General features: G+C 52.1%; 4 protein-coding genes across 4 annotated transcripts; 2 read left to right on the plus strand and 2 right to left on the minus strand.

The window, feature by feature from the left end:
* Positions 1–155: 155 nt before the first annotated feature.
* Positions 156–3,757, plus strand: BD324DRAFT_620459 (hypothetical protein). The gene is made up of 5 exons (XM_022015286.1): positions 156–479; positions 544–638; positions 704–1,032; positions 1,087–1,157; positions 1,213–3,757. The coding sequence occupies exons 1-5, from the start codon at positions 429–431 to the stop codon at positions 3,649–3,651; spliced, it is 2,985 nt and encodes a 994-aa protein (XP_021872254.1). The 5' UTR covers positions 156–428; the 3' UTR covers positions 3,652–3,757.
* On the minus strand, positions 3,719–6,724 carry BD324DRAFT_349466 (amidase signature domain-containing protein). Its single transcript, XM_022012551.1, has 14 exons — positions 6,411–6,724; positions 5,709–6,357; positions 5,519–5,663; positions 5,446–5,470; positions 5,372–5,397; positions 5,209–5,324; positions 5,105–5,151; positions 4,942–5,054; positions 4,635–4,880; positions 4,349–4,576; positions 4,197–4,274; positions 3,984–4,133; positions 3,894–3,930; positions 3,719–3,830 (listed from the first exon to the last, which is right to left on the minus strand). Exons 1-14 carry the CDS (start codon positions 6,600–6,602, stop codon positions 3,786–3,788), a joined length of 2,097 nt encoding a protein of 698 aa, XP_021872255.1. The 5' UTR covers positions 6,603–6,724; the 3' UTR covers positions 3,719–3,785.
* Positions 6,725–7,074: 350 nt separating this feature from the next.
* On the minus strand, positions 7,075–9,870 carry BD324DRAFT_607863 (hypothetical protein; the record flags this gene model as incomplete). Its single annotated transcript, XM_022014087.1, has 12 exons — positions 7,075–7,172; positions 7,224–7,294; positions 7,328–7,439; positions 7,534–7,637; positions 7,666–7,893; positions 7,966–8,214; positions 8,267–8,379; positions 8,524–8,646; positions 8,751–8,772; positions 8,811–8,955; positions 8,997–9,648; positions 9,688–9,870. 12 exons carry the CDS (start codon positions 9,868–9,870, stop codon positions 7,075–7,077), a joined length of 2,100 nt encoding a protein of 699 aa, XP_021872256.1.
* A 134-nt stretch (positions 9,871–10,004) lies between these two features.
* BD324DRAFT_620474 (adaptin N terminal region-domain-containing protein) lies at positions 10,005–13,968 on the plus strand. The gene is made up of 11 exons (XM_022015287.1): positions 10,005–10,223; positions 10,298–10,528; positions 10,580–10,773; positions 10,827–11,058; positions 11,110–11,289; positions 11,337–11,753; positions 11,801–11,987; positions 12,040–12,179; positions 12,223–12,939; positions 12,992–13,418; positions 13,463–13,968. The coding sequence occupies exons 1-11, from the start codon at positions 10,194–10,196 to the stop codon at positions 13,834–13,836; spliced, it is 3,129 nt and encodes a 1,042-aa protein (XP_021872257.1). The 5' UTR covers positions 10,005–10,193; the 3' UTR covers positions 13,837–13,968.
* Positions 13,969–13,980: the final 12 nt, after the last annotated feature.

The raw sequence follows: 13,980 nt of genomic DNA on the forward strand, positions 1-13,980 counted from the left end.
AAATTTTGAAATCGCCGCACCTCCACCCCGGGCGAAGAAATAGGCGCAAGTGATCTTTGACTGTTTGTCTTCTTTCCCACGCTCGTACGCGTTCTTAGCGGAAGCCGCTAAGGAAGCCGAGCGAGAGTGAACCCACAGGCTGGTAACAACGTTTTACCAACTCGTTATTGACTTGCCATTGACGATCAAACTAAACCATAGATATACACGACCTTGGACGACACGGATCAGATCGGATGAAATCAATAGAGAATACAGCATAGACGAAGAACTGAGGACGAACATACCCTGCAGAGATCGGGTCGACCGGCTCATGCAGCATATATCCCTTGGCCACTGAGAATTGTTTTGAATGGGACGGGACATCTAGTTGGGGGACTATAGAGGTGATCTTTGGAATTGACCATTTTTCTTTGGTTTGATCAAACATGGAGGACCCAAAAGAATTAGGGACATTGATCGTTGTCGTGGGCAAAGCGGTGAGCCTTGTTGATGACTTGCTTTACTTTCTGGCAACTCATCTGATACCTCTGGATATCATAGCGCAACTTGCCAAACAAATCTCGGTTCGGCAAGCAGGACCCATTTTGTACAGTTCAATTCTTGGAGGACAAGAAGAGAACTCGGACCATCAAGCGGTGAGTATATTGTCCCTGATCGCGATGGTCGTGGTCGTTTCCTGATTTCATGCCCTCATCCATAGTGGCGGCCAACATCCCGAATGGGATGACGAACTCCGATTTACGATCATGGAGGAACTAGAGGACATACTCAAAGTATCGCGTTCCGAGTCTCTGGCAGACAGTACAGTCTCTTCGTCCGCTTCTCTCGCCTCCGTCGCTGGTCGAGATTCTCCAGCTGGAGTAACAACGGCTCAGGCTCTCGCCGCCAAGAGTCGAAGACCGTTCACCAAAAAGGGCGGAGGCAAGAATATGAGAGTCGCGTGCTATGCCGATGATCCAAAGGAGCCGGAATTGATTGGAGATTGTTATGTCCAGATTGATGAGGTGTTGAAGAAGGGAGAGGTGGATGGTGAGTGAGATGCTTTGGGAGGTCGCAGCACAGCGATTGATGGGTCTCCCGCAGAATGGTACGAATTCACATACAAGGAGAAATATGTTGGGGAGATCTATCTCGAGCTCACTTTCTACTCTAATGTGAGTTCTGGCTATGAAGACACCCTGAAAGTGCTTATATATCCTCTTGCTAAAGGACGCACCTCCCGTCAAGCGTAATGTCCCAAAACCCGCCGTCCACAATTATGGAGGCGCAGGCGTCTTCCATGATGGAACGCTGTCGACAAGTTCGTCCCTCAGTGGACGGCTAAGCGCGTCAGGTAGCGCATCCGGCATGAACCTCTACATACCGCCGTACGCGGCTCAACACGCCGTCAGTCCGCCAGCTGCTCACCCTCAATCTTATGGTTCCTTTGGTAATTTGGGTATACAGCCCGAAGGAATGAATGATCCTAATCAAGATTTCGCACCTGGCATGCCGGGATCTATCATGTCATCGCCTACGCCTGGTCCTTCAGCGACTATGTCTTCCTTAGACTCTCTGACCCGCCCCTTCTCTGCCATGTCATTTGGTGAATCGGCGCCTCCTACCCCTCCCAAAACGATAAATCCTTCTGCCAGTACGGTCGGCCTGAACCGACACTCACTAGGAGTCAGTGATGCTCCTTGGGTTGCTCTCCTCCCTCAGACGTCGAATAGCTCGCCTGCCCCTGTGTCCAGGCCCATGTCAACGAATGATGCTCTTCCATGGGAGCAAGCCAAACGCTTTGAAGACGAAAGACGCCGAGGTGGAATGACACCTGTTCCTCGACCTTTGACAGCGCAGATCAGACCTGGAGACACTATACCTGCTGCTCTTCAAGCTGGAGTCCCTCCCATCAGACATGAACACGCTCACAGCTTTTCATACTCTGATCGACCAATCGTCACTTCTCTGCTACATGCTTCCTCTCCGTCCCCGGCTCCTTTGGCAGCTTCCGCTCCTCCCATCGTGCCCAATGGTGTGCAATACCAGCACTCACCGTTATCCTCATTTGAGCGTGTGGCCTTGGCTCTGAACACATCAGCCCAATCATCACCTCACGGACAGGCTAGTCTCGCATCCCGACCCCAATCCCTACACGATCCTCTTCAGACGCCAATCGCGCCTTATCAACCTACGCCACCTCGTCTCGCCCAGGACTATCCTGCGCCGCCGGGCCCACAGAATCATTTCGGGGTCGGTGACTCTCGGACGGATGCCTATCAACAGCTATATGACCACCTTGATCCAACTGGAGCCACTACGCCAGCAGCGACATACTCTCATCAAATTCCCTCCATGCCTCAGACACCGCAACATCAGATCAATCGATCCTACACTCCCAGTTCTTCTCTACCGGGTTCTGCAACGCAACACACTACCCAGTATACTCCTCCGCCCAATCTTACTCCTCCACCTCAGCCTGTTCAACATGCCACTTCGTCAGGGAGCTATGTGCCCTGGTATCAGCAAACTCAATCCGCCCAGCAGAACGTGCAAGGCGGACCAGTCGCTCCGCCTTATCCGGAGACAGCTACACCCGGGGGTTTCAGCCATGTCAACGTCGTACCCCATCCCGCCTTTGGTCCCCCTCCTGTCCCTGATTATCGCCCTGCACCTACGCCTTCAGGCAGCACAGTCGGTCACGGGCAAGGTTATTATCCGTCGGATGAGCTATACGTCCGGTCAGCAAATGGAGGCTCTGAGGTGTATTCTGCAGCACCACCTGTTCGCCCCGGTCCGACACCATCGCCAGGTCCCTCTCGACATGTCTCTAGACATTCGTACCATGGCTCGCCGTCCACAATGGGGTATCAGGTCTCCTCTTATGCGAGTCAAAGTCCAACACCGCCACCGCCTCAAGGTCCGAGTGCATTTGATTCTCTCCATTCTTTCTCCCCTCCACCCATCCCTCAGAATAGACCGAGTGATTTCGGCCCATCGGCTAGAGCCCGAACGCCCCTCAACTCAGGACCTGCACATCCTTCATCACCTTTTCCGGACTATCGACCTCCTCAATCACCAGCTCCTCCTCCGCAATTACCGTACACACCCTCACCTCATCAGCCTTATGCTCAATCTCATTCGGCCCCTCCCCTCCCTCCACCCAGAACCCCTTCTCCTCTGCCCCCTCCAAGACCTCATGAATTGTATGCCACTTCGAGCGAGCCTCAGGTACCCATTAGCACCTTGAACCATCTTGGGCCTCTTCCACCCGCCAAATCTCCCCTTATCAACCATCATCATTCGCTGTCTGCTCCGCCTCAAGATGTCTTGCCGTCATCCAATAGACACAGCTGGAAATCCTACATGCAGGCTCTACCAACTACATCTCCTGCATCGCTGGCGGCGCACATCAGTGGACTCTCCGGTGCTCAGGTATCTACACCGATTCACGCGTATCCACCCACGGTGACGTCTAGGTCGGATGCAAAAGACATTGCTCAAGTAGCTGGACAATATGATCAATATGGTCAAGTGGGTATGCCAGGAGGCTTCGCGGCTATTGGAACCCCTCAAGGAAGTATGGGAAACTCTGCCAAGCCGCCAAAGCCGGATGGTTGGAGAAGTACGTTACCTGCTCAAGTCAATGGCCATCAGTGGAGTGGATGAGCGACGAATCGAACATGGGGGAATAAAGAGTCAGAAACGTCCGCATCGTGAAAGGAGCCATTATACTAGATGAGCCCTGCGAGTAATGCATTACGCCTGAGCTAAACCTTTGTCGGCGTCGGCGTCCGGGACATTCAGAACGCTGTTCTCCCCGTTTTTGTGCTCTGAATCAGTCCGACCTGAAGTGAGATAATAAATCAGCATGATCATCCGCTTGGATATCCACAGTTGAGAAGACTGACCTCGCTCATTTTTTGGACAAGGTTCGCAAGCATGAAGCTTGGCAAGATCAGCTACCCCGCTTGTATTCCTCGTCTCATCGATCGGCTTACTCGCAACCTCTCCTGGCAACCATATTGATTGTCACTGGGACCAGTTCTTCCCGCTCCGAGATGACGCTCATACTTGGAATTTGACCAATGGGTATCGTGATATCTACACAGCCTGCGAGAGGACAAAATGTGTCCAGAACTTTCTTTCCTCTGAGACATGGGACATCAGGTCGGTCCAGAAGCCACAGGAAGCGCTAGATGGCACCGACTCACTCGAGCGACGGGTTCGTATTTCCCAAGTCGCCAGTTCTGTATCTTGGTCGGCCGCCATACCCGATATCATAGATCAGCCTGCGGTGTCAATTCATCAGCTCTCGATGCGTCTCCGGTCATGACTGGATGTCATGTGGTCTGGTGGAGCTTACAGATTCTTGGAACAACGCTTCTCATGGTATCCCAGCAAGTCCTCATTGATGAATGAGGCAAATCGAGCAATGTCATCTTTCGCAGCTAGGTATTGTCCTTCGGTCACGTTCTGATCACGCGCCATGTGCCAAATATGCCGAATGTTAGGGTCCACTGGCGGTGTCCTGCCATCGTGTAATGCGCTATAGTCTTCGTAAAACCCCTTTCCATTATGATTCCAGGTATACCTGAGACCCCGGCTCAGGAGGAACGCTTGGGAGTGGCAGATGCTATCTCATAACTCACCATCCCCATGTCTTGGCATCAGCGAAGCCTGTATCAACCTGTTCCCAGGTATAGTTGGCAGCTGCCAAAGCTTTTGTCGCATTCCATTTCGAGACCTTCATATCGAGCAGAGACCCGAATTGTGTGATGAATTTCTCCACAACGGCGAGAGCTTTCGGTTCGTAGAACGACGCAAATTGGTCATCGACCAGGATCCGAGAAGGCCATTGATTGAACTCTGTGAAGTTCAACGGGGATTCGCCGTACCTATAGAACCGCTAGGCCATCAGAGAGTGGACATGCCGGCTTTTCGTCAGTTGTCACTCACCATGATTTCATTCCTTTGGAGAACAAGACTGGATCCCTAGCCAGCAGACCCGCTGTATCTTGCCTGTCGATCAATGGTACAACCGCGTCCAAGCTCAACGCGCCGTGGCTCGGCTCATCAAGTCATCAGCTGTGCATCCAGTATCTGAACGCGAACTGCTCACCCGATTACCGTACAGACCCACGATCGAGGCTGGTGCTCTGACAGAGCCTGCGTGAGTGATTCTCGTCAGCGCGTTCGAGTGATCGGCAAGTCCTTGATACCTACCACCAGTATCCGTCCCGATCGCAAGGTCCAGCCAGTCATACGCTCCCATGGCACATGCCGATCCCGAAGACGATCCCAAGCAGGTCTGCCACAGATCACCTCGTGCAGAGAATGGGCTGCAGAAGGGTCAGGGCGAGCGAGACAGAATCAAGGATGGGCTCACTATTGTTCGTCCACAGTGTCGTTGACCTACGAATGGTCAACACCTGGCTTCGTTATCACTCGGAGCCCACTTACTCCATGAGCGGAGCCAACAGCAAAACTAAAGTATAGTCAATTCAGGATCAACGAGGATTCGGATCAAACATACCTCGCAGTCTTGGTTTTACCTACGATCACGCCCCCAAGGTCAATCAGTCGCTGGATGGCAGGCGCGGTCACATTGGCAGCCCCATAGATTTTCCCCCAGGATCGACTACCTGCAGACGTCTTGACGCCCTTGATATCGTAGAGATCTTTGCCATGCTCAGCTTGTCCTCTGTCCGGCGAGCGAAACTCACCTTTGACACCGATGCGCTGCCCACAGACACCATCGTCCTCCAAGCACTGCTTGTAGAGTCTGGAAGGTAACGGGATCAGATTATACCCATCTTCGTCGACCTTGCGGAGGAGCTTGTAGTATCCTCCTTGCGTAGGGTACATGCCGAAGAGGAATGTGCGGAATGTGTCCGAGTAGAGTCTAAAGACGGGCAAGAGATCGGACAAACCAGAGACAGCATCGTATCGGGCGAGGTAAGGGCCTTTCAGACCCCTTATGGATGAGGGAATCTTTTCGTCAAGCTGGTGCCATCTACGGCCGCCCATGGTAGAGACTGAAGTCGGCTGGATTTCCGGATGGTGGAAGACGGTTCCAGAATTCAACTTGGCTTCGGCGAGCTTATGATGTTTCAGAGAGAGCTCCTCAGGGTCTACTCTCCGCTGACTATCTAAGGATGGCGTCAAGATGATTGTATCGAGCCACCAGGCTGTGAGGACATCGTCGCTTGAAAGGTACGAATTGACAATCTTGAGCAATTCAGCCGGCGAGATCATCGTATTGGACGGTCTGTCGATGATCGTAATGGCACTGTATTCCTGAAGGGGTGTGGGTAGAGCAGCCCTGGCCACAGGCAGATTGGGCGAGAAGTACTGATTACCGCCTAATTCGTACTGTTTTCAATTGAGCCAGAGGTCTGCAAGTATCCAGCAGCTTGAGGACTTACAAAAAGCTCTCGCTCATGTTGAAATCGAAAGATGGCAGAGTTGGAGACAGTGCTGTGCCCATATGCATGCTGCTTTGAATCCCATACTTTCTGGGTTGTGCCTGGACCGTGCAGTGAGGTGTCTTCAGCCAGTCCGTGACATAGGACATTAGGGACAAGCAAGACGACGAGGAGCAGCCGCAGCGAGATCATCGTCGACTGCAATCGGAGGCAGGTGGACTGACGGAGAACCAATGAATCTTGTGAGGCCTGTACCTAGATAAAATGTTGACCGGTATGGACTGGCTGGATCCCGGAGGACCTGGCGATCAGATCGGGATGATTCAAGAAGAAACCAATGATCAAATGATCAAATCTGCAGGTTCGCTGTGATCGTTATTTGAGGCTCGGTGCCATGCTGCTGGGTCAGGCGAAGCGGTGCTATCTCGTGCTATCATATGGGCTCTCCTCGCATGATGATGATGATTATAATGATCATCGTTAACGCCTTCCCCAGGAACCTTTCCTCCGCGCCCCGTCCCCACTTATTAACCGTTACAACAGAGATGGGATGGGATGCTCTTGATCCGGAATCTAAGGAAATCTCCGGCAGACCGGGAGGTGACGTAGTCTTTTGTTTTTATTCTTATTCCGTGAATCACGTGGACACCCTCCGTTGGAATAATTATCCACAAAGGTAAATCGTCTTCAAGTCTCTATTGACGCCGTGAACCCCGATCAGAACGCCGTGCGTCCCGTCTTGGTGCTCTTGAGCACGCCGCACTAAGACGAGTCCATTACATGGTGAAAATCCCTGGGAACAGTACGACTTACCTCGGCCAGCTGGGTTATGAGGTCGGCGACGACGAAACTGACAATGGTGTCGCTTTTCAGCATCCTTCTCTCTGTCCACGAGTATAGTATAGGGTGCAACTCACTCGCAGCCCTTGCGGGCAACGATGTCTACAGCGACTGGCAACATCTCCTCATGTTCCGAAATCAAGCTTTGGTATCGTGTCTGACCTATGGGCAGAGCTGTGTCTGCGCAGCCTGAAATCGTGGAGAACGGGGTGTATGTCTTTCGTCTCTCACTTCATGGTATCAATGCTCTGTAAGATGATGTTTGCGGATAGAGTCTACTCACACTGAAGGATCACCGAGTCCACTCTCCCTATAGAGAGGCACACCGTTGAAGAACGAGGGGTAGATAAAGCTGGGAGATTGGAATTCAGCCCGTGATTGGTTGACCTGACACTGGCATGGTCTCGCTACTTACAGACTCTGTGAGCAGCTGTCGTCATCCTCGACTAGTAGTTTGTCGTTGATAAAGGAGGTAAACCTCTCAACTTCTGAGACTGGCGCGAGATAACCTTCTTCAGTTATATTTCCGTGGAAACCTCTCTTGAAATGAGTACGAATGAGTGGATCACTAGCGGGCAGTCGTCCGTCGTTGATGGCAGCGTAGTCTGCGTAAAATTGTTTCCCGTTCCGATCCCAGGTATACCTGTCGAGGTGTGGTCAAGTTTCAGGTCAGTTTCAGCCAATAGACTGGCGACCTGCGACCTGCTGTACTGACCATCCAAAATGCTTGCTCTCCCCAAAGAATTCCGTCTGTATTCCGCCCCAGGAAAAGTTTTCAGCCTGAAGAGCCTCTGTCATATTGATAGGGACCACTGGGATGCCTAGCGCGAGGCTCGTCTCGTTGAGAAATTTCCTGACGATGACGTTGTGTTCGTCATTGAGTCGCTCCCCTTCATCTATATCTACGAGGATCTGCTTAGGTAGCTTGGGGTAGGATCTCAACTCCAACGGTGAATCCTCATACCTGTACCGTTACTCATCATTGTCTTCCAGAGACCTCGGAGAATGAGACTTACCATGATTTGATAGCCTTACTGAACGTGTCAGTGTCCCGAGCGAGGATTCCTGCTGTGTCCTGACGATCAATGAATGGCCGGACATTCTCAAGCGATATGGCACCAAAGCTCGGCTGAAGCAGAAAGTCAATCGGTGTAGTATTTGGATGATGAGACCTACTCGATTCCCATAAAGTCCAACAGCCGCGGCAGGACCACGTACTGAGCCTGAGATAGAACGTAAACGGGACGTACGTTGGCGACTCTGAGGAGCTCACCACTTGTGTCAGATCCGACGGCAAAGTCCAGCCAGGGGTAGGCTGCCATGGCGCACGCCGAGCCCGATGAGGATCCGAGGCAGGTAAGCCAGCCATCGCCACGCGGGCTGAAGGGACTGCGAGCTGTCAACCACGATCGCGTGAAAGAATCACTATTGCTCATCTACAGTCTCATTGTGCTGTTTGAACCGTCAGAAAAGCTTTGGCACCGCTATGGTGATACGTACACCCATCGATCCCACTGCGAAGCTACACGAATCAGCCGGGCACAGATCTGAGTGACCCACCTGGCTGTCTTCGTCTTGCCGACAGCAAGTCCACCGAGCTCGATGAGCTTTTGCACCGCAGGAGCGGTGCTATTGGTTTTACCGTATAGCTCGCCCGATAGCCTACTTCCTGCTGAAGTAACGAGACCTTTGATATCGTAGATATCTGTTTTGATTTTCAGCTGGATTCAAGCGTCCCAGCCTCACCCTTGACACCTATTCGGCGGCCGCAGACTCCGTTGTCCTCCTCCTCGCACTTTGCATAGAGTCTCGATGGAACAGGAATGAGGCTGTAGCCCTTGTCATCGACTAGTCTCACAGCGCGGTGCGAGCCCTCGAGGGAAGGCACTGAACCATAGACGAAAGAGCGGTAGTTGTCTGAGTATAGTCGGTAAACCGGCAGGATCTTGGAGGAGCCTCCTGGATACCCGCCCCTCACTAGGTATGGGCCTTGAAGCCCCTCCAGTCTCGACATATCCGAAGCAGAGAGCCTTTGCACCGAAGCCAGTCCATTTTCGTTTGCGAGAAGGTTGGTATCATCCCCAATGAAGATATTCTTGATCCCAAACTCGGATTTGAGAGCAGACATGTCGGCGTTATTGAGCTCTATAGACAGCGTAGCAGCGCCACCTTCGCTTGCTCGAGTGAGAATGACATTCTCGAGCCAGGACTTGCTGAGGACGTCGTCTTGATTCAGATGGTTGTTTATGACCCTCGATACGTCATCCCGTGTGAGGGTCCCAATGCTGCTTCGAACCGGAACAATATGGACTGGAGCGTAGGATGAGTTCAGTTTGAGAGAAAGATCCGTCACCACCGGGATATTCGGCGAATAGTAAGGGATCCCACCGATATCGTACTACGTAGATGAGCCAGATTGCTGCTGAAGTCGGCTCACCTGGACCTCATCATCATGACGAAGCTGGATAGAGCTCGATGTCTCACTTAGTGGCCCCTGAAAGGTCTCGCTAGACTGTAATACTCTCTGAGACCCCACATTCGAGTTCACAGCGAGACCTTGGACCAAGTTGGAGGTGATCAAACCAGCCGTGATTGCGCTTCTGGCACTTGACAGCTTCATGTCGCTGGACTCCTGCGGCTGTCGTGACTTTCAAGGCTGACAGGATTTGACCTGAAGGCTGGTAGCGTCTCATCCTGTCGTGCCCCCCCTCTTAATAAGCTCCTCGCTCCCTACACAAATCCTTTCTCCTAGATCAATTACCATAAATCTATCGAGAACGCCGATGGGCCGGAAATGACGTGGTGTTTATGTTTCATGCTCACTGATAAAGCCCGGTGGTCATTGACCCGCGTAGTAGTTATGGTACAAGGCCAAAGCGGGCATTCGTCAATTGACTCGTCTAGGCTTGCTTCCTCCTCCAAGAAGCTGAGAGTCACTCCATCATGGCGTCGTCAATGCGAGGACTGACACAGGTGAGCATGGCTAGCCCGAGCTACAACGATAAACAGTTGCCATTGCTTGCTGATGCCCCACCGCCCTTGCTCAGTACATCTCGGACCTTCGAGCATGTCGTGTCAGAGAGTTGGAAGAGAAGCGCGTGAACAGGGAGATGGCGCACATCAGGCAAAAGTTCAAAGATGGCAGTCTCGACGGATATCAGAAGAAGAAATACCTTGCGAAGGTAGTCTTCACCTATATCCTCGGGTACAAGGTGGACGTTGGGCACATGGAAGCCGTCAACTTGATCAGCTCGTCAAGGTACAGCGAGAAGCAAATAGTGAGGGTAGTGACGTTAAGCTCCGTGATCGAATGCTCATGCGGATCGCAGGGTTACCTCGCCCTCACCCTCTTGATGCACGAGCATTCTGACCTGGTGCGGCTGGTGATCAATTCTTTACGGAAGGATCTGGACGACCCGAACGAGATCTACAACTGCTTAGCTCTGCATGCCATCGCTAATTTGGGAGGCAAAGAGATGGCCGAGGCATTGAGCGATAATGTGTATCGAGCCATGATCAGCCAGTGAGTAGTCTATCGGTCAGGTAAAGGTCGCGATGTCTGAGCAGTATCACCAGAACTTCGACCATCTTCGTCAAAAAGAAGGCGGCTTTGACTCTGCTCCGACTCTATCGGAAGCACCCTTCGGTACTTGATGCCAGAGATTGGGCAGATCGTATAATAGGGATGATGAACGATCCTGAACCCGCAGTCGCATTGACCATTGCGAGCTTGGTGACTGCCATGGCTCAGGACAATCTTGATGCCTTCAGAGGATGTTATCAAAAAGCGGTCAAATGGCTCGACAGAGTAAGTCTGTGTCGGCTTCGACTAATGCTCAAGATGCTGAAGCAATCGCAGATTGTCTTCGATGGCGATTGCCCGTCCGAATACATCTACTACAAAGTCCCGAATCCCTGGCTACAGATCAAGCTTTTACGCTTATTGCAATATTACCCACCGCCCGACAATATCAAGACCATCGACATGCTCAACGGCATCCTGCAGGCGATCATTGATGCCTCCCAAGAGACTCCACGGGTGAGTCCACACAGTCTACACAGTGCTCTATCCGGCTGATCATCTAGAATGTGCAACACAACAACGCTCAAAATGCTGTTTTGTTTGAAGCTATTAATCTAGCTATACACCTGGACCCAGAATCCGCAGTCGTCTCGAGTGCCTCTATCTTGCTCGGTCGCTTCATCCTGGCGAAAGAGACAAATGTCCGGTATCTCGGCCTCGAGGCCATGGCGCATCTCGCAGCCTGCTCGAGCTCCCTCGAGCCGGTCAAGAAGCATCAGGATACCATCATTTTGTCACTGAAGGACCGAGATATCTCAGTCAGGAGGAGAGCACTGGACTTGCTATATTCAATGTGTGACACCACGAACTCCAAAGTTATCGTAGGCGAACTGGTCCGGTACCTCCAAGTCGCAGATTACAATCTGAGGGAAGAGATGGTGTTGAAAATTGCCATCTTGACGGAGAGATTCGCCACAGAGGTACGCTCCAATACACCCGGTAAACGATTGAGCTGATTCGCGAGCAGTATGAATGGTACGTCGACACCATCCTGCAACTCATTTCGGCTGCTGGAGATCATGTCGGCGACGAGGTCTGGTACCGTGTTGTCCAACTCGTCACGAACAATGAGGACCTACAGCCATACGCAGCTGGAGCAGTCTTCCAGCATCTACAAGCTGCGACCTGCCACGAGACGATGATCAGAGTCGGCGGTGAGTATTGAATATCGAGAGTATCGTTTGGAAGAGGCTCAATCTGGGTCAGGGTATATCCTCGGCGAATTTGGTCATCTAATCGCCAATGAGCAAGGTTGCAGTCCGATCGAGCAGTTCCAGGCCCTTCATTCGAAGATCAATCTGTGCACTGCACCAACTCGAGCTCTCCTACTGACGACATATATTAAAGTGAGTTGTTACCACTGCAAGGGGCCAATCTAACTCTCGTCAGTGGGTCAACCTTTTCCCCGAGATCAAGGACCATCTCATGAATATTTTTGAACGGTACACACATGTACTGGATGCCGAGCTTCAACAACGAGCCTGCGAGTATCTCGCGCTGGCTGGACGTGGAGAAACGGACGATCTCTTGTCCACGATTTGTGACGAGATGCCCGTCTTCCCGGAACGCGCGTCCGCTCTCGTCAACCGCCTACATAAGAAGGGAGAAGAGGCACAGGATAAGAGGACATGGGTCATTGGCCACTCGACAGAGAACAAGGAGCGGGAGTCGGAGCGCTTCAAAGCTTTCCGCAAAGGCCAGGAGGATGCCAAGCACGCTATGGAATCTTCTGCTGCCGCTCCTGCAGTGGCTGAGAGTTCTCAGAACGGATCAGCAAACGGCCAGAGTCGTACGCAGAAAGGAAGAGCGGCCAGTGTCGGCCCAGAAGATATGATGGGCGTTGGGCCGGGAGCCAATGGCGGCGAATCGGACGTTATGACTTCGTTGGCTGATCTCGATCTGTCCGGTGGCAACGATACCCATGGCGTGCAGAACGAGCCGTTAGTTCCGCACAGACAGGGCACCACCTCCTCACTGCCTGAAGGCAGCAATGGCACCCCGGAGACCAACGGGCCGCCCGATCCAACGATGAAGCATATTGCAACGCTGGGAGGTGTTGCTCCATCGCTCTTGGCACCATTGACAGTGGCTCCAAAGATTGACAAAGTGAGTGGTATCGGCTCGAGACTCTGGACGGCATATTGACCTTTCTTTATAGTGGCTCGAAAGACTCACATATGCACCTGAAGGGGTTTTGTACGAAGATGATCATATACAGATCGGTTGCAAGACTGAATTCCACGGGGCTCTGGGTCGAATCGCACTGTTCTTCGGCAACAAAGTCGCTACAGCCATCACCGATATCACTATGACGGTCGAATATCCCGAGGGGACCCTCCCAACCGCTATCTATGCTGCTTTCCACGACCAACCAGTGAAGGAAATTGCCGGTCGAGCTCAGGTGCAAGAGCTCATACATGCCGAGTGCAAAGATTTCTTCTCAGAACCCCCCGTCTTACGGATGACATACCTCGCCAACTCATTCACAACCTTGGTTTTGAGACTGCCCATGTTCTTGAGTAGATTCATAGAAGGAGTCAGCCTGGAGCAGGCAGCATTCTTTGAGCGCTGGAAAATTATTGGAGGTGAGCTGCAGAGTCAGAGCACTGTGGGAAGCTCACGAGACCAGGACCACCGAGAGAGGCGCAGAAGATCTTCCCTATCAAGTTGACTCCAGCTGGCGAGGTGGACTTGGCGAGAAATGCCAAAGTCATGTCCGGGAACAGATTCAAGATCTTGACTGGGATAGATCCAAATCCACTCAACGTGAGTTGGAATATGAAGCTCTCTAGGATGAATTTGCTCATGCTTGTCCAGATTGTCGTTGCAGGCGTGCTGCACATGTCTGCAGCTGGAAAGGTCGGTGTCCTCGCTCGACTTGAACCCAACAGGGATGCCAAGATGTGTCGATTAACGGTGCGGAGTACCAACGACCAGGTGTCTGCGGAGCTGTTGAACCTGGCTTCTAAGCCTCTCAATACAGACACCGCGACGTCTATTTGAATGGAGAAGGCTATAGCGGTGGATCACCTGGCTAGGCCATCATGATCTTGATGTCTTTTTATACGTGATCCAATGACATGGTGTTGTATCGATGGGACATGGGCCGCTGGAATGCATATCATTTCACTGGAACCCCCCGCCAGC

This window comes from Kockovaella imperatae (assembly GCF_002102565.1).
Source record: "Kockovaella imperatae strain NRRL Y-17943 chromosome Unknown BD324scaffold_4, whole genome shotgun sequence".
Taxonomy (NCBI): Eukaryota; Fungi; Basidiomycota; class Tremellomycetes; order Tremellales; family Cuniculitremaceae; genus Kockovaella; species Kockovaella imperatae.

What these genes read in the sequence shown, in the direction of transcription:
- BD324DRAFT_349466 (XM_022012551.1), bottom strand. Translation starts at nt 6,602, where the DNA reads ATGATCTCGCTGCGGCTGCTCCTCGTCGTCTTGCTTGTCCCTAATGTC. An exon ending in AACATGAGCGAGAGCTTTTT is followed by an intron (nt 6,358 to 6,410) that starts GTAAGTCCTCAA and finishes AATTGAAAACAG; the next exon opens with TACGAATTAGGCGGTAATCA. An exon ending in TGGGTCTGTACGGTAATCGG is followed by an intron (nt 5,055 to 5,104) that starts GTGAGCAGTTCG and finishes TGACTTGATGAG; the next exon opens with CCGAGCCACGGCGCGTTGAG.
- BD324DRAFT_620459 (XM_022015286.1), top strand. Translation starts at nt 429, where the DNA reads ATGGAGGACCCAAAAGAATTAGGGACATTGATCGTTGTCGTGGGCAAA. An exon ending in TCGTTGTCGTGGGCAAAGCG is followed by an intron (nt 480 to 543) that starts GTGAGCCTTGTT and finishes TGGATATCATAG; the next exon opens with CGCAACTTGCCAAACAAATC. An exon ending in GAAGAAGGGAGAGGTGGATG is followed by an intron (nt 1,033 to 1,086) that starts GTGAGTGAGATG and finishes GGTCTCCCGCAG; the next exon opens with AATGGTACGAATTCACATAC.
- BD324DRAFT_620474 (XM_022015287.1), top strand. Translation starts at nt 10,194, where the DNA reads ATGGCGTCGTCAATGCGAGGACTGACACAG. An exon ending in GGTACAGCGAGAAGCAAATA is followed by an intron (nt 10,529 to 10,579) that starts GTGAGGGTAGTG and finishes TGCGGATCGCAG; the next exon opens with GGTTACCTCGCCCTCACCCT. An exon ending in TATCGAGCCATGATCAGCCA is followed by an intron (nt 10,774 to 10,826) that starts GTGAGTAGTCTA and finishes CAGTATCACCAG; the next exon opens with AACTTCGACCATCTTCGTCA.